The 24,989-nt window shown below is 43.5% G+C and overlaps 2 protein-coding genes and 1 long non-coding RNA gene across 3 annotated transcripts; 1 reads left to right on the plus strand and 2 right to left on the minus strand.

The window, feature by feature from the left end:
- Positions 1-888: 888 nt before the first annotated feature.
- orai2 (ORAI calcium release-activated calcium modulator 2) lies at positions 889-7,304 on the minus strand. Its single transcript, XM_063203981.1, has 4 exons — positions 7,175-7,304; positions 6,410-6,459; positions 5,960-6,195; positions 889-3,991 (listed from the first exon to the last, which is right to left on the minus strand). The coding sequence occupies exons 2-4, from the start codon at positions 6,450-6,452 to the stop codon at positions 3,446-3,448; spliced, it is 825 nt and encodes a 274-aa protein (XP_063060051.1). The 5' UTR covers positions 6,453-6,459; positions 7,175-7,304; the 3' UTR covers positions 889-3,445.
- Positions 6,480-8,053, plus strand: LOC134453162 (uncharacterized). Its single transcript, XR_010035558.1, has 2 exons — positions 6,480-7,213; positions 7,303-8,053. It is a non-coding gene; the product is annotated as an uncharacterized LOC134453162 (long non-coding RNA).
- On the minus strand, positions 7,929-24,844 carry bckdk (branched chain ketoacid dehydrogenase kinase). The gene is made up of 11 exons (XM_063203980.1): positions 24,402-24,844; positions 23,424-23,492; positions 22,732-22,842; positions 20,885-20,932; positions 20,235-20,354; positions 19,679-19,777; positions 18,690-18,763; positions 16,000-16,128; positions 11,691-11,780; positions 10,266-10,421; positions 7,929-9,758 (listed from the first exon to the last, which is right to left on the minus strand). The coding sequence occupies exons 1-11, from the start codon at positions 24,630-24,632 to the stop codon at positions 9,614-9,616; spliced, it is 1,272 nt and encodes a 423-aa protein (XP_063060050.1). The 5' UTR covers positions 24,633-24,844; the 3' UTR covers positions 7,929-9,613.
- Positions 24,845-24,989: the final 145 nt, after the last annotated feature.

The following is a 24,989-nucleotide window of genomic DNA, read 5'->3' on the forward strand; positions in this document are numbered from 1 at the left end:
CTCACTGAAACACATTAAAAACCAGCGCAGCGCTGACCAAATGTCTGTTTTGACATCTGAAAACCCACCTAATGCACGTGCCGTGTGCCTGAAATGAAAATGTTCACCAATACTGTCAACTAGCCATCCGAGGAATGGCTGACGGGAGGATTAGTCTGTAATAGACAGAGGACTTAAAAACTGCTCCAGAGGACTTAAAAACGTCTCCAGAGAGAGGCTGGAATATGGCTGTCTGCAGGGCAGCTGGAAGCTTTGGGTGGGCCTGGGGCAAAGTCATGGGAAAGGGGCCTTTCTTAATACACAAAATGTGGACCCGATTGGTAAAGGGCCCTTTCTTAATTCATACAATGTGGAACCTATTGGGAAAGGGCCCTTTGTTAATACATGAAGTGTGGACCCGATTGGGAAAGGGCCCTTTCTCAATACATACAATGTGGACCAAATTCTGGCCCACCTCTTTCCATGGGCCTGGGACAACATACCCGTTTGTCCCTCTCTGTCAGCAGGCATGCCTGTCTGCCTGGTCCCTGGGGCCCTAGGAGCCGGAGGGGTGGTCAGATTATGGGGTGACAGCAAGGACAGGAAACCAGAGGAGGCTGTTGCTAATCACGGCTGCCCAGGTCCTGTGGCACTGTTTTCCCTACAGCACAAAAGTTCAAATTATTGCCCTAATACTCTTCCATTTATAAAACAAAAAAAACGTTCTTCCTGCTGTAGCTAACTTATTTCCTTATTTAAGTAACTTAAGATTCAGGTTATCTGCTAAGTTAATTGAAAAGTAATTCGCCCTGTAATGGTTTGAAGGATTTCAGTGTCAAGGTCTTGAGTGTTACTGTCTAGTTCGATGTAATACACTATAAAAGATCTGCATTAGAATGAAGATCACCGTTGATAATAAACAAAATACAGTGTTTATTGAACATAATTTAACAGACAAGAGAGACAGACAATAACAAGGAGAAGGCATGCGGTATCACAATTCAATAGTCAGTTGACAGATACATTGCTTAAAGAACCAGTAAGCCTATACACACTGCAAAGATACTGCTTACTCGTGTTGCATTCATAACTAAAAAAAAAAATCATCAGGCCAAACATTACAGCTGCATATTAAAAATGTTTAACATAGACTGTCGAGTAAGTTTCCTCCACAAAGAAAAGTGCAAGTTAGGTCCTCCGTGGGCACAGTAAAATACCTTTCATTTGGTCAGTTACCTTATTGGCACTTTGAGGGCAAACGGTGCACCACGCGGTGCTGGCTAGACATTATTTATTCTCTCCATGTCACACACGTATAGAATGGATAACCAATGTAAAGGTCCAACAACACAAGCAAATGGCTGAATGTGGTTAAAATGTCCTACTATGAGGCATGTGAATGGCAAAAGGCAATATACTGTACATACGGCACCAGGTATTTACAACCACAAGTGGCACTTTTCCATTTTATTATGACATTAAGGTGGGCATTGCATGGCTGGGTCAAGCAAAATTTTGGAATGTTTTCCTCCTTTCCTTACTCCTAAAGTGAATTTCACTTTCGCTCCACTACATTACAGAGGTTCAGCAGTTAACCTAGATGTGAGAGCCGACAGAGGTGTTTACTTTATCCAAACACCATGTGCTAAAACTTAAACCGATCGGGTTTCCTTTGTTTGCTTTAAAACAACACATCACAATTCATTTGCATCGTTCTCCAGAGTACTCAATCTATTCATTACTGGACACAGTGCACATGCCTCCATAAAAAGCAACAGTGTGCAAATGATATTTGACCCTGGTTATTCTGAGCCTCTGTCTCAGCAATAGCAATTCCAATGCAACTATTTCACACCCCCGACATTTGCAAAAAAGGGTAACAGAAACGTTTAGAAATAAACCCTGATTAAAAAATAAAAAAACACATTTGGAAGGTTTGTGCTTATTAGCATAAAACATAAAGCATAAGGCAACAAACAAAACAAACAAAAGAAACACATAAAGCACCTGTAAATCCAAGGCTGTGACAAGAGCACATAACATTGGTCTGAAATGATACGAAAGACTTAAGTGTGCAAACACATGTGGCAGACCCATTCATGACGGGAAGCTTCCTCTACATAACTCATTTGCCTTTTACTGCCATTTTAAGTGGTGCTCATCGAGGGGGCTGCACAGCATTCCATATTAGGCAACAGCATTTTCAGAAAATATAATAAGTTGATAAATACGACTACATAGTTAAATGTTTCGCTATAGTTGGTTATAAGAATTGAACGTTAAAACTGTGGACAGAAACACAGATATATCACAGCACTTTTATCAACAATGGAACTAGTGACATAGACGGGCACAGTCAGGTCTAACCTCTGTGTATGACTCAAGTGAACATAGCTTATATGCCTGCTTGACCAGCAGGCTTAGTTACATTTTGCATATTGCATTGGCAGTGTTGCAGACACAGCCTCTCATCAGATGAGCACAATTAGGAATTTCCATATTCTTCCCCCCCAGCCCCCCTCCACCACTTCCTGGAGATTAGAAAAGATGCTATACTACAATAAGCCAGTGAATGAAGCCTAGACAATGGCTACAGTATTATGCACACTTGCTTATCTACTAAAGCACAAAACACTGCGTTGGGGTTGCGGTGGCTGACCTCACTACCAGAAGAATGATCATTAGAATGATCCACATTTAAAGGCATTGAAATAATAACTTGGAAAACTGCAGTAAAGCATAAAGCACCTGACAACAAGAAAACACAGCTCAAGTAAAGTAGCCCTTGATGTCAACTGTAAAGGTTCAAACCATAAGGTCACTGGGTGACTGAACATTAACTGTTCAGCAACTTGAACGAAGAAGTGAACATCGGTAAACTTGTGAAGACGGAAGGCAAACTTCCACACATGTAACAGATTGCATAAAAAAAACAATATGAAAAGAACACATAGCGAGGATGGCTTTATGGTCGTAGCAAGGATGGTTTGGTTGACTGTGCACGGTACAGGACTTAAAAACAGGAAGCAATCTGTTGAGGTGTGAGGACAGTGACGATCACGGTGACTCCCTAAAAACATGGCAAACTCTGATCAAGACAGGTGGACCAGCTATTCAGTGAAATCACCTGTATTGGAAGGAAGAAAATGTAACTTTCTGAACCTGGAACTGACACCTCCGCTCACACTACAGATTCTAGAGTGTAGGGTTCTAGAATGGACACTCAAAAGGTTTTTTGAGCGTAGCATTCTAGAATGGAGACCCAGAGGTTTATTGAGTGTAGCATCCTAGAATGAATACACTCAAAATTCTAGAGTGTAGCTCTCTAGAATCCACACCCCTGTTTACACCAAAGATTCTAGAGTGTGACGCTCAAGAATAGATACTCCTGTCCACACACAATAGATTCTAGGGTGTTAGCGCTCTAGAATGGACAGCTCTGTCCACACACCTAGGCTCCTAGAGCTCAGACAGCCTGCAGGCCTCTCTCGTGTCCGTCCAGCTGCACCTTGATCTTGTGCAGCTCCTCGATCTCCTTGCAGTGGCGCTCGGTCTTGTGGCGCACCAGCGAGCGGTAGAAGTGAATGGTGAAGATGACGAAGATGATGCCCACGGGCACCATGATGATGGTGGAGGCCAGCGCCGCCTCCCAGCCGCTGTTGTGTTTGGGCGGCGGCTTGCTGGTGGTGCAGTTGCGCTTGGGCGCGTCCACGGGCAGGAACTTGATCCAGCAGAGGAGCACCACCTCGGCCAGGAAGAGCAGGATGCCCAGCGCCGTGGAGAAGCCCCAGGCCAGCTCGATGTAGTGGTGCATGCGCTCGTGCGGCGACTCGCTCACCGAGTTGAGGTTGTGGATGTTGCTGACGGCCTCCACGTTGGGCAGGATGCAGGTGCTGATGAGCAGCGCAAAGAGGTGCACGGCCACCAGCACCGTGGTGCAGACGCTGAAGGCGATGAGGAGCACGCGCGGGTACTCGTACTGCATCTCCAGCTGCACCTCCACCATGGCCACCTGGGACCAAAGCAGAGGACAAAGAAGTCAAGTCACATTGATCGCCACTTACTTCACATGCACAGGTCATACAAAGGAACTCTGTGACAACAAATGACAAATAAGTCAAGTCAGATGTATTTGTAGAGCACATTTATCACAACCAGGGCTCTAAATGAACACCAGCCAACTGGCCAAATGCTGGTGAAAATTCAGTTTGGCTGGTAGAAAAGAAAACTTACTTGTAACGGAGGCTAACTAGCACAGAGTTGGCGTGGAACGTTGGTAAACCTCCCTCCGATAGCCTCAAACAGTCTCGTGCCGTTGGGCCGAGAGACTAGTCTCTTGGCCCAGCGGTATCGTACTGTGTCTCCCATTGCCGGACCGTTGTAGTTGACGAGGTCGCACGTTCGATCCCCGAGGGGGGTGAACAGGTGCAAGATGACCTCCGTCACAGTGGTGCCGCTGACCCGGGATGGGAGTGAGGTTTAAGGGGGAGAGTGTAACGGAGGCTAACTAGCACAGAGTTGGCGTGGAACGTTAGTAAACCTCCCTCCGATAGCCTCATACAGTCTCGTGCCGTTGGGCCGAGAGACTAGTCTCTTGGCCCAGCGGTATCGTACTGTGTCTCCCATTGCCGAACCGTTGTAGTTGACGAGGTCGCACGTTCGATCCCCGAGGGGGGTGAACAGGTGCAAGATGACCTCCGTCACATACTACTCAACTTAAACCTTCCACTTTGACTCATTAGCGAGTGTGTGTTTGGATAGAATAATTAACATCTACAAGCCATTTTGGCTGGTGATGAAAAAAGTCACAACTACAGTTTACCTTTAGTTCTCTGCCACACACACACACACACACACACACACACACACACACACACACACACACACACGAAGGCGCCATGGAGTACATATAAAGCAGTGCACCAAATAAAGAGGTTGGTTGCAACCTGAGTCAGTGACACAAAGATTATTGTGATAACCTTCTGTCTGCTGCCAAACACATTATGACAATAAACCTTCAGTGTCAGTGCCTCGGAGTGTGCAGTAGCTTCTTTCCTGCATCATGACCACCTGAGAAATGGGGTCAAGAGACCATGGAAACAGTAATCAACACCACAACTGCTGCTGCTGCTGCTGAGAGGAAACTTGCACACCACACTGATTTCCCCCCTCTGCTTAACTGTAAATTGTGGTTTTGCTGCACGGTGTGTGGCTTGATAACAATCCATATTGCAACAGTTACATTGCAACCTTAAGGTGCACAATAAGCAGTGATGGGAAACCTGGATTTGTTTTTAGTTATAATCCAGTACCACGTATTCCAAATGAGCTGATTTTAGCTGACCAGGTGATTTCCTGGTTGAGTGGAGTTGGACAGGTAAAACCATGTCATTTGGAATATGTGGCACTGGATTGTAAGCTAGTGAATGTAGGTTTGCCGTCACTGAGAATAACTGGTGCAACAGATTGAGAAGAGCTTCCTTATCTCTGGGACATCTACATAGGCATGCAGACATCATAAGTGTGGCCAAACCAGTGTGGGAAAACTACCTGGTTTCACTTGCCAGAACGACTTGAGTGAGACACCACAGCGTTGAACAACTTTTGACCGCTGACTGACAACTATTTTCAATGAAGCATTCATGAGAAAATGTAATCATTCTCACACACCATACTTTGTCACAGAATAAAATGCATTGTGTTTTTTCTTCATATTTCACACTGCCTTGAGTTACAATAGCTGATGTAGAGGTGAAAAACCCAGATGCTGTGCAGATAGTAAAAACCCTGCCACTATTTTGCTCCAGCCAATTTAACGAACTATCAGATCTTAATAACCACAACCCTTTCACTAATAAGTGAAATCACCTGTGTTGAGGGCACAGGCAAAAGGAAAACCTAAGCAGGACTTTTTACTCATGTCAGTCCAGCTTTTCCACCCCTGAGCTGAAGGCACAGCTAATAGGAAGGACCGACTGACCATGGCAAAACCAGAGAGCAAGGCGGAGGTGCGACTGGAGGCCTTCAGTTTGGCTCTGCTGAGGTAAAGCTTTCTCCAAGACAGCGCCTGGACGGAGTGGTGATTGGACGTGACCAGCTCCAGGTAGCTGCGGCGGACCCAGTCCCTGTAGTCCATCCCACTGCCATCCTGAAGTCTCTCCGAGCCACCGGGAGCCGGGGAGCCCATTGGTACATTCAGTTCGCCGCTCATGTCACCTATGAAAAAGAAGAGACATGGTTTGTTTATTTAATTAGGCTTAATCAAACGATCACATTGACATAATATTAAACAATTAAAGCAAACTTTTTTCATAAAGACAGTCAATATCGTATTCAATAACCAATGCCCATTTAAAAATCAAACAGATAAGAAATGAATGATGATATAATTTCTTTTTCCCCCCCTTGGTTCCACTGATGGGCTACTTACTTGGTTGGGTTTCCCCTGATGCAGTTCTATGTGAACTATTCATTACATATCTGAAGGAAAATGGAAAATGAAGAGCTTGTTACTATTAAGTACAGTATCCTATAGCAGCCTACATGACCACACAAAAATAAAAATTGAGGTATGGTCACAGCCTCGGGGCGTTGTAAATTTCCAGACTGTGCGCATTTGACAAAGAACTGAAAAAAGATTGAACATACCGGTAATTTCCTTTTAAGGCACTACCCAATCTGATTGTAGGCTGACTGTTTCAATAATAGTTATGGTAGCAAATTCAGCACACGTTTCTAATGGTTCGCTATGCCGCGCGCCAGTGCCACGTCAGATTCTTCAAATCCTTATGATGACATTACTCAAAACGACGTCAATGCACCAGACTATAATAATGTTTGAACTTTACAATACAGTAATGCAGTCACATAGCCAAGCTTTGATGCTGACTTACACAGCAAGTCAGGATGACTGAAGCGCAATTCGTTTCCACACAAAAAAATCTAGAGCTCTAGAACTAGAACTACATTACTGCGCTTGCTTGGGAAGAAGTTGCAAATAGTCGTGAAATAAACTAAATGTTTTTTTGGTGAGAACTTGGTATTACGTGAACGGTTTAATCAAAACCCGTTATCAGTGCTTAAATCGGCAAGTTAGCGTCAGAAAACAAGAGTCCAGCTGCTGCTGCGTGCATCACATATTTGTGCAGCCTAGCATTTGCTAACATCCCAAATCGTAAGGTTCGGCTCAACTTACCTCAGAAACACATGGCTCCCAATAATTGCTTACATCAAAGTAGGTAACTGTTGACATGGAAGGGCCATCCCATACAATTAATCCTAGATGCCAACAGAATAACTGCGATATGTTTCCCTCTTCCTCAGCACAACGAGAAGGCAGACAAGACAAACCCTTTCTGTGGCGTCACGCAACAGACTGAAGAACCGGATGAAGCCTAAATTGAGGGGCATGGGTGTCGCCATCTTCGCGAATTTATCCGAGGTAGCGATTCTGGAATTTTTATTTTTATTGTTATCAACAAAAAATCAGCCACCAAGTGACCACAAACCCACAGTAACGAAACACATTAAACTCCTTCTGAAAATGTTGTATGAGTATAAACTAATCTTCTGCGCCCACCAATGGACACACGAGATATTGCAAGTAACAGGAACGATGACTTCAGTGTTACATCAAGTTTTATCCTGGCACATTTATATTTATTTCTGATCCTTCACTATGTTCACAATTATTTAGGGCGGGCACAAATGACCATTTTGTTGTGTTTAGTCAAAGACTAACTTTGTAAGTACACCTTTGATGACAAGAACGTGGTAACCGGAAATATGTTGGTGGTTTGCTTGGTCGGATTCATAATTTGTTCAATAATATCCGAAATAAAAAAAATTAAGAAGGTACGTCATTGAGTTTGTATAATGCCAGAAACTATAAAATAACACGAAAACAAATACCAACGCATCCTGCTAGAACATTTCCACAACACAATCCATTTACTCAGCCATATCTTTAATGACAAAAATCATTCTTACAGGATCATTTCCAATAATGACTACAGACACCAATACATAATCTATCGCCAGCAGACTATGCATGTAAAATAAAAGAAAAAACAAACAGGCAAACTATTTCCCGCAGTCTTCGCCAGCAGGTGGCGAACTTGTAACACAAACCAACCCTTTTTGACTGCATGCTGCCCATGCTATCACCATGTGCGATCACCACTACTGAGTGTAGAGAGGCCAGCAGACAAATGGCTGGGCACCTTGAGAGATTAAATTATCTTCATGGTTTCACTTTTCATTTCATGCAACCCCCTGTCTGACGCCTGTGCCCCTGAAATGTTTTGTTTACCCCATACCCCTAACTTGTGTCTGGCCTCATGACCTTTGTTAAATACCAAATAAGAGGCACATACAAAAGTTTCCTGATAAAAATTGAATATCATGTTTATGCAAATAAAACTGACATGAGTTCATGGCGGAAAGTAAAATAAAATGTACATTACCTGCAGGCATGGGAAAGACTTGCACTTTTGATAATTTTATGACATTGTGCATTCCCAATGACGCTCCATTTCATAGCTTTCAAAATGGCCCTTTCTGGAATGTGACCTTTTTAATATGCACCAAACTCATACCTTCAACAACTTAGAAAATCATAATTTAAACATTGACAATCCTGATCCTCTATGTCTGGAAAAAAACTGGCACAAACAAAGAACACACACAACATTGAAAACAAAAATTAAAAAAAAATGAATCACACTACACAGACCATCTTTCTCATGTCAATTCCAGGCAGTTGACACATTTGAATAAAGCATTAGCTGCAGTGTGCATGAGCTTTTCCTATGTCCTATTTGGAGAACGGGCTATTCCCCATGTTATTGTACATGTGGATAGAAATTCTACTATTCTACAATGAACAAGCATAACTGTGGATAGCCGTTATGGAGGGGAAAACAAAAATGTAACGACCAATACAACGGCGAATGCAAGATGGCAAAATGCAAAGAAATCAAATTTTAAAGATCAAAGCTCTGCCAATGCCTCTCTTGAAAGGTACACATACACACATGTGTGAGAGCAGGAGGTCAATGTCTAGACAGGGAGAGAGATTACACTGTAGCCCATTCCACCGAATCTGTAAATTCATCAAATTCATCAGTCCTAAGGCAAACGTGTTCACTTGAGGCAGTCCACGGCAAGTGACATCTCCTCCGCAGTCAACTGGAGTGTGAGGAAAACAGAGACTCCGTGAGGCAGTCCTTGAGAGGATAATTCGCTGGAAATACTCCGTTTATAAGGTTGTTTTGACACTGATCGACCCAGCTATCCTCGTTTAAGGCTGGTGGCAGCTTGTTTAAAAACACAGTGAGCAAGAAGAATGTCTATGTATTTTTTTTTGCCTTTGAAAAAGTTCTATGCATGCTGTGGTAGAGACCCGTTAACTGAAATATCAAAATCAAAACAAACAAGAAAAAAAAACGAAAAAGGGAACTGATAAAAAGAGTAAGGTGACCTGCGTGGAGAAGAGGGCTTATTTAACCAGCCGGGGTCACCCCCATCCAAACCCACCCCTCTGTCTCCACCTGACCCCCCCCAGCACTGCAACCACCCTCCATTCTTGTTGTGTGAGGTGAGGGTGGAGTCTGGCTGAGGTGCGGTGGGTTCCTCAGACTCTGAAGCTCTCTCCCTTGCCGTCGATGTGGCGGAGGCGCAGGTAGACGTCAGTACCGATGCCCTGCATGGACTGGATGGACAGCGAGCCGCCCAGGTACTCGGCATAGGCTCGGGAGGTGGGCAGGCCGAAGCCAAAACTGTGGAGGAGGAGAGCGGATCACCATTACAACAATTATGGGTTTTTATTTTTACAGTCATGGTCAGAAAAACTACTAAAATGCCTGCACACTGGACATTTCAGAGTAACTAATTTATCTTCATTTGGTCTTTGACCTTCCTCCAGTAAAAACTGACCTGGTCTGGCATGGTCACATTCAGACGGAGGCAAATTAACTGAATCGTGAATGTGAAACGACAGCTGGAACATATGGGCGGGTATGGAATTAAAACGTCTGAAGCCAGGTTACCAAACACGGGATAAGATGCGTCATTCAAACATATTTCACCAGCTAACATTCACACTAGGGTTTCCACCTCCATCTGCCAAAAAATCCTGGACATTTCAATAATAGCTGATCCTTTTGCTTGTAACCAATGCCCCCCTTCATTCAGTCTCCAGGGAAACTATTTTCCTCCCTTGGACAGACAATTAAAAACCGGGACAATCAGAGAAAACCAGGGCAGGTGGCAACAGTAATTCTCACCCATGCATAGGCCCAGACTGAGGTCCGCTGTTGGTGATGTTGTCGAACAGGTTGCTCATGCGGGGGTCCTGGGCACTGTCCTCGGCTGTGCTGAAGTGGTAGTCCATCACCTTCTCAACGATAGTGTGGGGGATGCCTCCACCACGGTCGGATATCCTGGAGAACATCATCATCATCATCATCATCATCATCAACGTCATCATCGGAAACAAGGCAATGGTTCCAATCACAGTACAACTTTCTGCTTGATAACAGTGCAGTTAAATGGACATGTCAGGGACAGAATATTTAAAATTCTGTGCACAGCCTCCAGGGAGAGATAGAACTTTACTATATCATTCTGTTCTATGTGCTAATTGGTACAAGCAGGATCTTCATCATTGCTCTGTTGGGGATGGCAATTTCTAATTACGGAAGAACAATTTCCGCAGTAATTTCTTGCATGGGGCAAATTATAGGGTAACAGGGCCACAGAATTTTGAAACCCCATGTGAAGTGTCTGCACTGTCCTTTCCCTATATGGTGTTCAACTCCTCATACTAATATCTTGCACAATGACCCACTAGTCAAATAGACATTGGAACAAGGCACCAATCTCCTTTGAAATGACAACGTTTCTGCTAGGTAATCTTGCAATTAAATAGCATTTAAATGACAGCATGTTTGTTTAGCCATGGTGTGATAGTGGTGGCAGAAAAGGTGTCTGATAAGTCAGATGATGCGATTGTGAAACTTGTGTTTTCATAACAGATTGCTGTATACAATAATTGCATCCAAAGTTCAATTTCACACGTCTAACATGGCAAGATAACCCACTTCCATATCTGTATAACTTTCACTACCAGTATGTCTAACTGTTTAAATCACATTCCAGTGACCCTCTCATGAAGACGGAAGCCATACCGTCGAAACATGTCAGGTAAAAGATAGAACTTTTACATGTCTGAAGTAAAATAAAAACTCAAATGTGAACCCACTGCCATGTTCCATTGCATATCAAAGGATATGGAGCAGCTGATTTATTTACAGGAAAACCTCAATCCTTCAGTTTTTTTTCCCCCTGAAAGTAAAAATGCACTTCCTGCCAGGGTCCCGCCAATAACAAACACAAAAGGTCAGCACAAGAGCAAACACTTTAGTGTGTGTAAATTTACTCAGTGCAATCGGAGAATCTATACTTCCACCGTAAAGGGCATTAGTGCCATGTGTTGCTTGTACTCCTAGCGCAAACACAACCAGTAGGTTTCCATGCTCGCCCGAGTACACCTTCTTTTCCGCCTGGACACACGCCATCCACAAGATGGGTCCTGTTTCCCCCCCATATCTGCCATTTTCTTCCCAACTGTGAGCAATCTGGTGCTGCGGGGTAAGAGGGGGAGTAAATGCATGCATCAGCAGGGCTGAGGTGTGGTGGTACTGACTCACCTGACGACAAAGTCTGTCTCGTTGTTAGCGATGGTAATGACGACATCTGGCACATTATACGGGGTGTCCAAGTGGCTTTCCATGGTAGCCCTGGAGTATATGAGAGAGAGAGAGAGAGAGAGAGAGAGAGAGAGAGAGAGAGAGAGAAAGAGAGACAGAGAGAGATTGGTTGAGCTAAGGTGCTTCTTTTAACAACGTTCACCAGACAAATGAGCCTCTAATAGACACTATCTAGTAATTTGAGTAGTTCACATCAGTTTGAGCTTCTCAGGACAATGGACTTTTCTCTGCAGAATGGGAACGCGCTTGTGTTGGAATGTTGGTCATATCCGTTTCAGTGGAAGCACAGGGGGCTGCAGGACAACAAGCTCAGTTGCTTCCTCATTCAGAGTGACGATACTTTTGTCCAGTTTAGTTTTGTTCATAGTTAAAGCCATCCTCAAACTTCCTCTATTGAATTTGCACTCATTGGGAGCTATGAGTGTGTCTTCCATTGCAAAAGACCATGAACAAAACACAAAACTTGGCATATTACACTAAACTGCAAGAATGCCAGCTCATGTCAACTACACTAGATACAAACAACTGAAGGTGCACCGTCGGAGCAGGCATGCCTTTGGGCAATATACTGCAGACGTCAAGCCTGCCTGGGAGATATACTACATAAACACACAGAGACACGGAGAGACAGAGAGAGAGAGACCAGTCTTTGTCCTGCTCTTCCAGACGTGCAAACCTCCCGCCAAGAACACAGTGTTCCCTCACATGCTCACTAAATGAGATGGGACAGACTCTTCACAGCTCATCACTGCCAGTGCTGGGTCACAACTGATCAGGGTGGTTGGAGCCAAGATGGCTCTCTTAACTGCACTTCCACAGCCAAGATTTTTTCCCAAAGTGACACAACAGCTTATTATGTCACCTTCGAGAGGATGACTGCAAAAACACAGGCCTGATAGTAGAAGAAAATCCTAAGCCTGACCCTTTACCGCTTTTGAAATAAGACAAACCCAAAGACTTTATTTTATTCTTGCAAAAAAACTCAGTCAATCCTAAAATCAGGCATGCCGTCTGAATACTATCACTTAACAGCCACTGCTGCCATCAAGTCATGCTCAAAAATAGGTGTGGAGAGTTATCGAAAACTAGCCTACAAACAACAGACATGATACACAACTTCTACATGTTCCTCTTTAACGACAATGCATACGTGTCAGGGACGTAAAGAAAGCCAACAGCCGGGGCTGAATGTAGAGCATGCAATTTTGGGCGCTTGCCATGGAAAATAAAAGTGCACACCCATATGACCTACTTTCACTTCTGCCAAGTATAAGGAGTTCATCAAGTGAATGAAATCGCTCTAGTCTAGGTCACTGTGACATGACTGCCAGACTGAGCCAAGCACTCTCTGGCATGCAGTATATCTTTTAATACCAGTGTATGCACACACTGCGGTGGAAACTGCCTTCATGCATTGGGACATATGGTGCTCTCCCTGTGCACTAAGTAAAGCCCTCCAACTGCGGCGTCTTGAATGTGCAACGGAAATTAAGTGTACCGTACGTTAGTCATTCTGACAACCAGAGTTGTATAAAGGAGAAGTAGAAGTACTCTTACAGATGTAATTACAACACTACTGCTACAATATTACACGGCTTCAACTTTGTAATATCATACTAATAGTGTAATTACATCTGTAGGAGTACTTCTACTGCTACTTTATACAACTCTGATTGTGCTTTTAATTTAGGTAGACGCGTTTGCAAACATAACATTCTGACCTCCACAGGATGGCACGCAATGTTGTTTTGACTGTCAAACCATAAATCAGTAGAAAGCCAAGAACAACATTTTCCTGAGTTTTATGCCGGTGGCAATTCCCACCCCTGCAAGGAATTCATAGGGCACATCTCGGCTAACCAAGACAATAATTACTACAAATGATCTTGCCTGTACCAACAAAGACAAAATCAGATGCCAGATTAGAAATCTAGGTGGCACTTTAGAGCAGGGTTCATGTGTTAGTCATTAATACATGCCTAATTACAAGTACAAGCAGGGCTTGACACAAGCAGGGCACCTGCCAACCGGCCAAATGCTGGTAAAACTTGGCTGTGGCTAGTAATACTTTCAGTGTCACTAGCCAATTTGGCTGGTAACTTATTCCTTGAGATACGCCTATATACTGTTATTTGCCCCTTATGAATTGTTTTGTTTTAATTAAAGTTGTATCCTAAGCTCAGTAACTCAGTTTCTATTTGCTTGATATACTTCGATGTAGAGAGGTATACACTCATCTTGCTTTAGCACCTCATCTTCTGAGGTTAGACGTACACTATCGTGATAAAGAGGGGGGAAAAAACAATATAAAATCTGTGGCTAGTAGAATACCTAAATGGTGAGTGCCTTGGGAAAACCACTAGCCACAGTGGCCGGTGGGTGAAAAAGTTAATGTCAAGCCCTGAGTTCAAGTATAAGTAACAAGAGGTGTTCAGGAAAACCAAGGGCTTAGTAGGTCATTATTCCCATTATATATTAAGAAATTAAGGGTTTAGAGCAACAAACAAGAACAAACGAGAAGTTTATGAATGAGCGCCTAAGAAATTATTGATTTAGCTCGACACAGGTCTTCCAAGTCACTTATAGAGACAGTCAGTCAAGTATTAGCAGCTCAAAACGTGAACCCAATTGTGTCTTGCAGAAATCCATTACTTTGACAGGCACATTTACAAAACAAGCTGTTTGATTCAGAAAAGGTGCATTAAGTTAACATGGCGAAAAAAAGACAAGCAAATTAATGACAAGACAATTGAGTTCAGGCAGGTCAGCCCAACCGAGGCGAGAATTATGCACAGTCAGCAAAGCATGTGGCCTTTTCGCTTAACGCCACACTTAGCAGTGACAATGGAATGATGTCTGGGCCGTGTCTGCCATGCCAGCCGCGGCCAATTGGATGAAAGGTGGACCCAGAGAGCGGAGCAAGCGGCGAGCTGCTCCCCCGTCTCTCTGATCCTGTACGTGCCTGGAAATCGTGTGCCCATGAATGGAGTATCGCCGACACATCTCATTTTAGCCCCCATTGCCCTGCACCTGTCACGTACCCGCATAATGGCCCAGAGTGATGGCTCACAGATGGGTGGGGGGGGGGGGGGGGGGGGGAATGTGCACAGCACAATGCACATTGCATCCCTGTTTCAGAGCCAGGGCAGTTCAGGAACAGTGTCAGTTACTCCATCACCTTTGTCAGGGCAGGGCAGGGTATGCAAGATGAGACCCGCAACCTGAACCAGGTTTTACTTGTGCCTGTGTTACACAACCTGGTTTTTACAACATAAATAGGCATGACGGCTCCCAAAACACCCATTATGCATACCGTATTGATGGCATTATGTCATGTTATACACCAAGAAGAGGGGTTTTAAAGTTATTCTGAAGGAGATCATTCTGCAACACTGACATGTACTTACTGTACGTTATATTGCTTATTGCACTGTTGCACTTGTTACCTTTTCACATTCATAGATGTTGAAAACATTTTCATAAAACATGAACAGTTTAGTCTCTTAATACCACCTCCTTTAAACACCAGTAGGTTTTCCAGTTTCCCCTTACCAGCAGGCAATATCAGACCTTCAAAACATTGGATAGCTCTTTCAGATACCAACAGAAAGTTTCCTCAATGAGCTGTGTAGCCGTTTGGGGCAATGTTATGATTGCAAACACACCAATACTTTGTCTTTATTCATCTGGTGTGCTAAAGATGATGCTACTGATAACGTCTACAAATGCAGGTGTTGTTGCCTGGCTAGAGAGCGCCACTGTGTATTTTTTTCATGTCTTCCCCTCCTTCCCCCATTGGCTGAACGGCAATGTTATCTGGAAATCTACGGGGCCTCACCCCAGAATTGTAGACTCAGGCATAACGTGTAGGGACAGAGTAATTGAGCAGAAGCTTACAAATAGCAAGGCCAGGCTAGTGGAGTGGTGGTTACCTCATGTGATTCTTGAGGAGCTTATGTGTGGTTTTCTTCAGATTCCACACGGTCTAAACTTGGTTCCTCAATGGATTAAATACAATAAACGTAATGGAAGGACTTCAACTTCATGAACTTCTCTCAATCGGAGCATGAATCATGACTTTGCCCCTGCACCTTACAGGAGATATGCACCATTACAATAAATGTAATGGGAGGACTTCAAGTGCATGACCTTCTCTCAATCGGAACATGAATCAAGACTTTTGTCCTGCACCTTGACAGGGGATGTGCACCGTGTTCCACCCTCATCTGAACTGTTATGGATTGGTTACCTCATGGCATTCTTGAGGAGCTCTGGCAGGATGTAGTCCAGAGGCATGGGGATGAAAGGGAAGCGGGCCGCCACATGGCCGTTGATGCGGACACGTGGGGAGTTGCCATACTGGTGCTCACAGAGACGCCTGAAGGAGAGACAGAGAGAGAGAGAGAGAGAGAGAGAGAGAGAGAGAGAGAGAAAGAGAGAGGGAGAACAAACGAGAGAGAGGGGTGTGTCAGTAAAGGGGAGGGACTAGTTACTAGAAAGGGGCCCCAGGTCAAGACCCCTCTTACATAAAGACACACTGGCGGGACATCCACTCAACTGGTTTTGCTCCAGTTAAGTGTTATGTAACTAGCACATGGAATGTGTAATGAGGGCAAGAGAGCGTGACTTGGAATTCTTGCTGGAGTTCAAGTTTATTATTGTCCTTTACATTCTAGGAAGATTTCCTATGAATAGGAAAAGTAGACTGCTCCAGTGCTAGTTACACTACAGTAAAAACACAGTGACACTTTTTGGTTGTATTTGTAGTTCCTTGAAAAAGGTAGGTCTGCACCTGATGAAGATCCAGTGTGATCGAAACGTTGCATTTTAAATAATAAAGTTTATTTTTGGAGCTTATCGGCAGTGTGCAGACCTACCTTTTTCAAGGAACTACAAATACAATGTTAACGGCAATGTTATCTGGAAATCTACGGGGCCTCACCCCAGAATTGTAGACTCAGGCATAACGTGTAGGGACAGAGTAATTGAGCAGAAGCTTACAAATAGCAAGGCCAGGCTAGTGGAGTGGTGGTTACCTCATGTGATTCTTGAGGAGCTTATGTGTGGTTTTCTTCAGATTCCACACGGTCTAAACTTTATTATTTAAAATGCAACGTTTCGATCACACTGGATCTTCATCAGGCATGCCTGATGAAGATCCAGTGTGATCGAAACGTTGCATTTTAAATAATAAAGTTTATTTTTGGAGCTTATCGGCAGTGTGCAGACCTACCTTTTTCAACTATCTGATTTTTTTGTCTGGCACCTGCAAAAGTTTTTTTGGATGTGCGCACCCTACCCAAAACTACTGTATTTGTAGTTCCCACACTGAAACCAAATTTGTTGACATTTGTCTAGTATGCAAATGGGGGGGTACATCACGCGAGTCTAATCTAGCCAGTCCTCTGTCTTATTCTTGGGAACTTGTTATTTTAGTTTATCATGAGCAGTCTAACATTACATGAGATTCACAGCATAAACAAAGCAAATACACTGTACTGTATATCCACAGGTATAAGTGCAAGAATGTTTCAACTGACACCAGATTGACCCACAACCCAGAGACACCTACGACAATACTAGCCTGTCTTTTAATAATAATTCCACCCATTCTACAAGATGCACATGCACAGTTTATGTTTTAGTCTATTATAGCATATCCATCTGCTATTTAACAGAGTGGTTACAATGTAAAAGGGACTGTGCCACATAAAACATCTAACGGGGAAAATAATCTAGTAAACAATTACTAAATGGCCGCATGCTGGGTGTAACATTTACAGTCCTGTGGCAACCGAGGAAGGGAGAATTGCTCACGTTTTACACGGTTCCCATGCAGAGAAGAACAAGAGTGTTTGGCTGACCCGAGGCTTAAAACCCTAGCAACTGGATGTGGGTGCATGGTGGTGGGGCTTGCATTCGGTAGCGTTGACATTGTTCTAGTGCAGCCAGTCGTACAGACAGACGGAGGGTTTGTTTGGAAGGGATACTAGAGATATGGCCAGAGAGCTGAGAGGGTGTCCGTGCTAATGCTGCTGTAGAGCGGGAAGGGGGGCAGAGAGCTCGTCAGCTGCACATTCTTCAAGAGCCTTTAGCATGCGAGTCTGGCCAAATGGACTCCGTTTGCAAAGCAGCGGCACTAATATCTGTTTACAAAGTCCCCTGGCTCAAAGTAGTGGAGAAACTTTGTGGAACTTTCTGCGTCTCTGGCTGATGGTGGTGATGACTAGACGGCTCAAAAAGTCTCCGCAGACCAGCCGTTTTGATAGTAAGGTGGTGCTGCTGAATCCTTCATGTGAGAAGAACTAATGGTGTCTGATCGAGGAAATTCTGACAAATAACCAAGTTCTGCAACCTTTTTATTAGTGTATTAAGAATAGTTTGTCAGAATGTAATCAGAAAATGTGAAAAAAACAACACATGCAGAAATGTTCTGATATTACTGAATGGTCAAATGGAACATAATCAATCATTCCTATCTTTCGTCCTGATCACAGAAGCAGTTTGAAGAGGCAGAGGGCTTGTTTTAGTGCCAATCTTTGTTGTCTTTGATAAACAAACTGATGCGCGCAGAAGAACACTTGTGTCATTTAATCACAAACTGCAATCATCCTACAATCACGGCGCAACACATGAGCTTATCACATATCTCAAAACTATGGTGGCTAAGTGGCACTCCTTATCCATCAGTCTGACAGACGTCAGTAGTTTTATCTGTAACCTGATGAGTGGCGATAACCCAAACACAAACAATGGCTCAGCAATGCTGCTGTCCCAGACACAATGCTGGAGGATTAAGCCCAAGGCAGATGTTTGTTGCCTGCTAATGACTTTATTGGGGGGAGCACACGGTCACTGAAGGGAGAAAAAACATGTTTGTGTTACAGCAGCAGAGGAGGTGTTAGTGAGGGGGGAGAGAGCTGGGGGCGGCACACTCACCGGGCGAAATCCACCCACTTCTCAATTATCTTTTTGGGGGACAGTCGCCGACAGATGATCCCCACAAAGTCAGGCTGAAATAGAAACAAGAACTGATGTGCTACAAACCCACTGGCCAGGACTGTAGAACATGAAAGCACAGCACAGAACACCACCACACAGAATGATAAAACATTTAATGTTTGTGAACTTTGTGCGATACCTAAGCAAAAGTTTAATATGTTTATATTCTAGGAATAAAGAACCTATGCATGGTGCAACCTTTTCTCATTTTTCAGTTTTACAATATTTTGGTCAGCACTCTCAAAAGAAGAAAAACTTCTTGGGTGAAGCCTGCTCCAACCTTGATGAACTTATATTCTAAGAAGGAAAATGAATCTAGGAGCTCTTGGCCGTGTAAACCTTGCTCATCACTCGCAATTACAGCTGTCTGCAGGCAGTACATCTGGTAACTGTGACATTGTTATTGCAAAGGCCAACAAGTTTGAACCTGGCACTATACACTGTCTGGAAATAGTCTGATAGGTATTCTGAAGCCGGGTAAAGCCAGTCTCTGGTGAGGCATCAAGCCTGCGTGTTTTCATATTACGTGTGACCTGGAGCTAGGGGAACTCTGCCAAAATCTGAGGCAAGTGCAGAGTCATGCAATGGGAGCTGCTTCTAGCCTTACCCTTCAATCAAATTCATATATAGGCCATGTATATATAAATGCATATATAAAAGAATGGGCGGCCTACTTGGCAGACGCTACTGTGTAACTTACGTAATTAATGTGGCACAGGCTACAAACCCGCTGGCTCAAGTCTGAGGTCAAACCCCAGACACCAAACCCTGCCTGGGGTGTCCCATTACAGCTAAGCTGCACAATACGTCTACAGTATATGGTGTTAAAGATGGTTTCTTTAACAATCTGACAAGTACAAGTAACTGGGAAAAGGCAAACAATGCTGTGAATGTGAGAGTGTGGTTGTCATGGGAACAGTACTTACGTTCTCCTCGTGAAGGGCAAGATGGTGGGTGGCCAGCATGCGGATCCCCAGGCGGGAGGTCAGAGTGGTGTCCAGGAAATTACGCACCAGGCTCTCATCCTGGTGGAGAACAGAAGACAAACTCAAGAAGAGTTTCAGAATCACACAACATGGCATTCAAAACAACACCACAGCTCACCACCAAGATGGCATCAAAAAAAAAAACACCAAAAAAAGAAACTGCACCACTTGCATCCCAGATGGCATCCAACAAGTCTCCACATGTCGCTCCCTTGTTTTGCATTTTCAATCAACCAAGTGACGTCTGGAGCCAACGGCTCTTCATCAGACATTTATGAACAGCAGTTGGCACTAAAGATCACTTGGGTGAACAAATACAATTGAGAAATCGGGGAAATTACACCTGTAGACCTTTCCTTTGGTGTTTTTTGCATATTTTTTGTTCAGCAACTACTATAAACAAATTCTGACGTGTGCATCCTCTTCTTTACCATTTTGGTTCACACAAGAAGCCATCTACCTGGAAGTGAAAGTGCAAAGTTAGTGAATTTCTCACCGTGATGTGCTTGCGGCACTCTCGGAAGCCCTCAGCCAGCAACGTCACCACATCTTTATGGTCGTCCAGCAGCTGCTGTACCAGCTTACTGTAGCGAGCCTCAGTATCTTGGTCCTTGATCTGAGCAGGGACAGAATAGAATAGAATAGAATACCTACTATTGACACTATTCACATGTACAATGTGCACTATACACATTCACAGTGAAATTGAAAGCACTCATTTTCTGCAAGCATTAAAGGGATATGCAGTCCAACACAGTGGAATATTTAGGGGTGATGCAATATAGTTTGAGAAGATGGAAATTTAACGACAGCTACTATTTAAGTACTGCACTAACAGAACATGAGACTCATGGATCATTAGACTTACGTTATCAATTGTTTAATGTCGTAGTTAGACAGTCTACCTATGAATATAAGCTGTACTTATAACTACACCACAAACCCTACCTACCATAAAAGCATTACGGTACCTAAATAGTCATTCTTAGGTGTGACATTCTGAAGATAAGCAAAAATGTTCTTGGTACATTGACAACTTTTTTGCTGTCATAGAAAAATGGTAGTGGAGAATGATGCATACACAAAATGTCAAAGTCAATATCGATGCAACTGATTTCACAGAGATGTATTTTCACACAGACTCACCGATGGAAAGTCACTTAGCACATGGTAGGCCCGAATGTAAAGTTCATGCTGTGGAGAGAGAGAGAGAGAGAGAGAGAGAGAGAGAGAGAGAGAGAGAGAGAGAGAGAGAGAGAGAGAGAGAGAGAGAGAGAGACAGAACTTTAGGGTCAGGGTCAGGAGCCTCCATAAATACAAGGAGCCCCAGTTGACACTGAGCCAGCCCCCCTTTCTCTGGATCCCCACTTCCCAGTACCCATTATTCTAGGCCACGTGACTACGGCTGTCAACCTACTTGGTTTCCAGGATTAAAAACAGGAAGACAAAAAAACACCACCAGGCCTGAGCAACACGCATAACAACAAGTGAATCTGAAAGTAACATGAGCTTGACACAGAATACGCTTCCATTTGAGATCTTCTGTGTGAGCTACATTCAGTGCAAAGCGAAAACAAACAGCAACTGGATGATGTAGAATTCAAACAGACATTCGATATTCATAGGGAGTAACCATTCCTTTCTTGCTCTTCATTTTGAACGTTAACCTCCGGTCTACACAGACACACCTGGAAGGCTGAATGCCAATCCCCCTGCCTAGAAAATCTGCGGCCTCCCTGGGGTATGACTGAGCTGAGATGTGGGTAAAAGTTCACCGAGACTCAGGCGTCTCGGGAGAGTGCTGAGAAGGAAAATACTGAGCCTTCTCCTACACGGCAGTGCAAGAAGAAAGGAAAACAAACCTACCCACCCAGTGCTCATGGGAACTTGAACCATAACACAAGTTTGGGTTGCTCAAAATGGGAGTGAAAATGGGGTTCCTTACTATACATTTTCATTGAAAATTGAATGAACATTAAACTGTGCAGCTCTCAAATACGAATCCATCTGACTGATAATAAGAGGGTAATTACTGTATGTTTTGGCAGCACCAATGATGAGTAAGGTGGTAAACAACACACACCCTTCATAAATCAACATTTCTCTGTAGTAACAGTGTAGTGGAAAGTGCACACATCCAGCAAAAAAGCATCAGCAGGTGCCAAATCAAAAAACTGTCACATGTAGGAGTGGGAAAGGATCTGCACACTGCTTGCAAAAGACTTAATTTATTAGGAGCAACGTTTCGATCACAGATCTTCTTCAGTGTAAGATGCCTGAAAATATGATCGAAACGTTGCTCCTAATAAATTAAGTCTTTTGCAAGCAGTGTGCACATCCTTTCCCGCTCCTACATCTGTAGTAAACAGTACCATGTGACTGACTCAAGTCAGCTTTGCTCATGGCTTGCGCTAACATTAGTTGCAGAAGGTGGATGATGACAACAAAAACAACAACAACAACAACAACACCAACAACAAACAAAACATCTTCACACTTTGACTTCTCGTTTTGAACTGGTAACTGATTCAAGAAGTTAGTCTTGGTTAGTGTTTTTGTCACAGTGTCATATGTCTGTATTTTCAAAAAAGGGCTGTACTTTGCATCAAGTGTGTTATTACCAATTATTATGTTTTGGCATATTTATGCACATTTGTTGTAGAGAAGGTGCACTCCCGCTGCAATTCCTGCTTATATTTTAAGTGGGTTAGCATGATAGACAGATGTTTTTGGCCAATTTCAGTACTAGTTTTGGGTGGGGTGTGCACATCCAAAAACACTTTTTGCAGGTGCCAGACAAACGTGTCAGACAGTTGAATAAGGAAGACTTACACTGCAATAAGCTCCAAAAAATAAACTTTATTATCTAAAGAGCAACGTTTCAATCACCATGGATCTTCATCAGGCATACCAATTTTGGTAATAAACATCAAGACACGGACCACTCTAACTGGGACCAATCCCCTTTAGTTGCAGGCAGGTTAGGCACTTACCACTTTCAGGATGGTTGGGTTGCAGCCAATGATGAAGGGTAGACTGCGGAAACCCTTGATGCGGTGTGCAATACGCACAGGCAGTTCTTTGTGCAGGTACTTGGCACTACTCTGCATATATTAAAAAAAACAAAACAAAAAAAAAAACAAGAAGGGGGTTTAATTAAACATGTTCAACAATGCACTATGTCAAAACCCTTCCTCAAGGTCATATTCAGAGTTTGGCAATGTAAAAGTCATTGGAATCATGCTCTGTACAGTCTAGCCTTCCTCTAGCTTGCACATTATAGTATGGCTTCAGGTCAATCAGTATTGTTAGATTGATGAATTCGTGAATTTGTACAACCACAAGGGGACTTGTGCAGTTTGTCTCTATTTCTGGTTTGAAATGCGTAACTGTGCTGTTGTTATCTAAAAACAGGCATTTCAGTCTACTTTTTCAAAGCTTACAAGAACTAAGCCGTGACTCAATTTGTCTTGGCATGGAAAGTCACAAAACCAGACCTTCATTAACTTCCATTGCCTCACCAAAAATAATATCTCTGTATAACCGTAAATAAAACGGTTCTTACCAAAGGACCAAAACACTGTGCTACTGTGGGTGCTGCATGTTTCAGTGTGTGTGTGTGTGTGTGTGTGTGTGTGTGTGTGTGGGCAATAGCCTAACAGGCAGGTAGGGTATGTGTAATTACCAGGACATGGTGTCCATCTGGGGATTTGCCAGCATACAGCAGTGTGGCTGGAGTGAGTCTGACAGAGGCCTGCAAGGAAAGAATTGAACATATTTTATCAAGTAATACTGTGCATTAATTTGCTTCAATGAAACAATTCATCAACCAGATTACCGGCAATGCAGAAGGTAGCCAACAGAAAAGTGACATTTTTTCCCCCATTCACGAAATCACCCGAGTACTATAGAGGTAATGCGAGGTTTTTGACCTTGTTGTAACCTAAGTGTTTGTAGACAGCGCCGTTTTAGGTACAGGGGAAGTCTGGCTCGTATCCAAAACAATGGCAAGCTTGTGAATTTAGATCGGTACAGCTCGTCTCTACCCCTCATTGCAATACATTAAAGCTAATGGCATTTTAGAGTTGACACGCATCTGTAACATAAGCATAGTGTCCAATTAATTTAAAAGGCCATATTGAGTCTCACTACAAGCAAATCGTACAAAATGGTTGCTCGTCAAGTGTAGCCTATATGACCAGCAATGGTACTGTCACAGATCAGTATAGCTCCATATTGATGGCTCGTGGCCAAGCCATACTAGAACTATACTGGCGCTTCGTATCAAATGAACCTCCACCACCATACTAGGCCAAACAAAAACAGGGTGACTTTGGCTGGCCAGCTGCTGCCCCCCTTGTACCCACAAGGAACTGGAAATAGCTGGTACCGTTGTAGACCTAGTCAACAGCAAGCTGTCCAAATTTCCACACTACATCTATTTCCACAGTTAATGCTTAACATGTCATCTACTACTGCTGACAGTGCTTTCGAAAGAGCAATAATATAATTCACAAATATATGTTAAACCATACCCCTTGTCCAAAATGCTGTTGTGCATTGCAGTCCAAAGATGCTAATTAGTAACATTATTGTTAGCTGTGCTGTAATGCTAACTAGCAACCGTTATCAGGCATTTGTCATTTGGCAAGCGAAAACTTACCTTTTCGGCTGATATGTCGATGGCAGATTGATTATAAAACGAAGTCACCGTTTTGGACCTTTCCCTAGCCAGCTCCGAAAAACCTTGAACTGAGGACGTGGAGCGGAATCTTTCATTCCCGTCCCCCACACCAAGTACAGTAACTGCCCTCGAACTCAGTAGCAGTCTAGGGCTGGTGACTGTACCAGAGCCCAGCATCTCGAGTGCTCTTACTGTCACTCGTTGTCGCATTTTTGCGATTGACTCGCAAGCTAACTTCAGTTAGCTGATCCTTGTGGGTTGTGTGCCTGTCTCCGACGACAACGGTCTTTGTCCCTTTCTGAAATGGATCAGCTGGCCATTTACAAAGACATCCTCATAAGGGGTTGCTCCCGTGCGCAAGGGCACGTATAAAGATGAGATCACATAGCTAGCAAGCTAACCGAATGATACAGGACAAAATGAGCATCACAAAAAAGCAAGGGTGGGCGCAGGATTGTTTTGAAGAGGCGGGGCGAAATGGGTTGCTCCTCCCTCTAATGCTTCTTGAATCCACGCTCTCTTATTTTGTACACAATGTGCTCTTCTGAACCAATGCACGTGTTGCAT

Source organism: Engraulis encrasicolus, chromosome 7 (assembly GCF_034702125.1).
Source record: "Engraulis encrasicolus isolate BLACKSEA-1 chromosome 7, IST_EnEncr_1.0, whole genome shotgun sequence".
In the NCBI taxonomy this organism is placed as follows: Eukaryota; Metazoa; Chordata; class Actinopteri; order Clupeiformes; family Engraulidae; genus Engraulis; species Engraulis encrasicolus.

Coding starts and splice junctions, on each gene's coding strand:
- orai2 (XM_063203981.1), bottom strand. CDS start 6,452: ATGAATAGTTCACATAGAACTGCATCAGGGGAAACCCAACCAA. Junction 6,196..6,409: donor ATCAGGGGAAACCCAACCAA/GTAAGTAGCCCA, acceptor TCTTTTTCATAG/GTGACATGAGCGGCGAACTG. Junction 3,992..5,959: donor TGCTCTCTGGTTTTGCCATG/GTCAGTCGGTCC, acceptor CTTTGGTCCCAG/GTGGCCATGGTGGAGGTGCA.
- bckdk (XM_063203980.1), bottom strand. CDS start 24,632: ATGCGACAACGAGTGACAGTAAGAGCACTCGAGATGCTGGGCTCTGGT. Junction 11,781..15,999: donor CTCCTCAAGAATGCCATGAG/GTAACCAATCCA, acceptor CATATACTCCAG/GGCTACCATGGAAAGCCACT. Junction 10,422..11,690: donor GAGACAGACTTTGTCGTCAG/GTGAGTCAGTAC, acceptor GATGTTCTCCAG/GATATCCGACCGTGGTGGAG.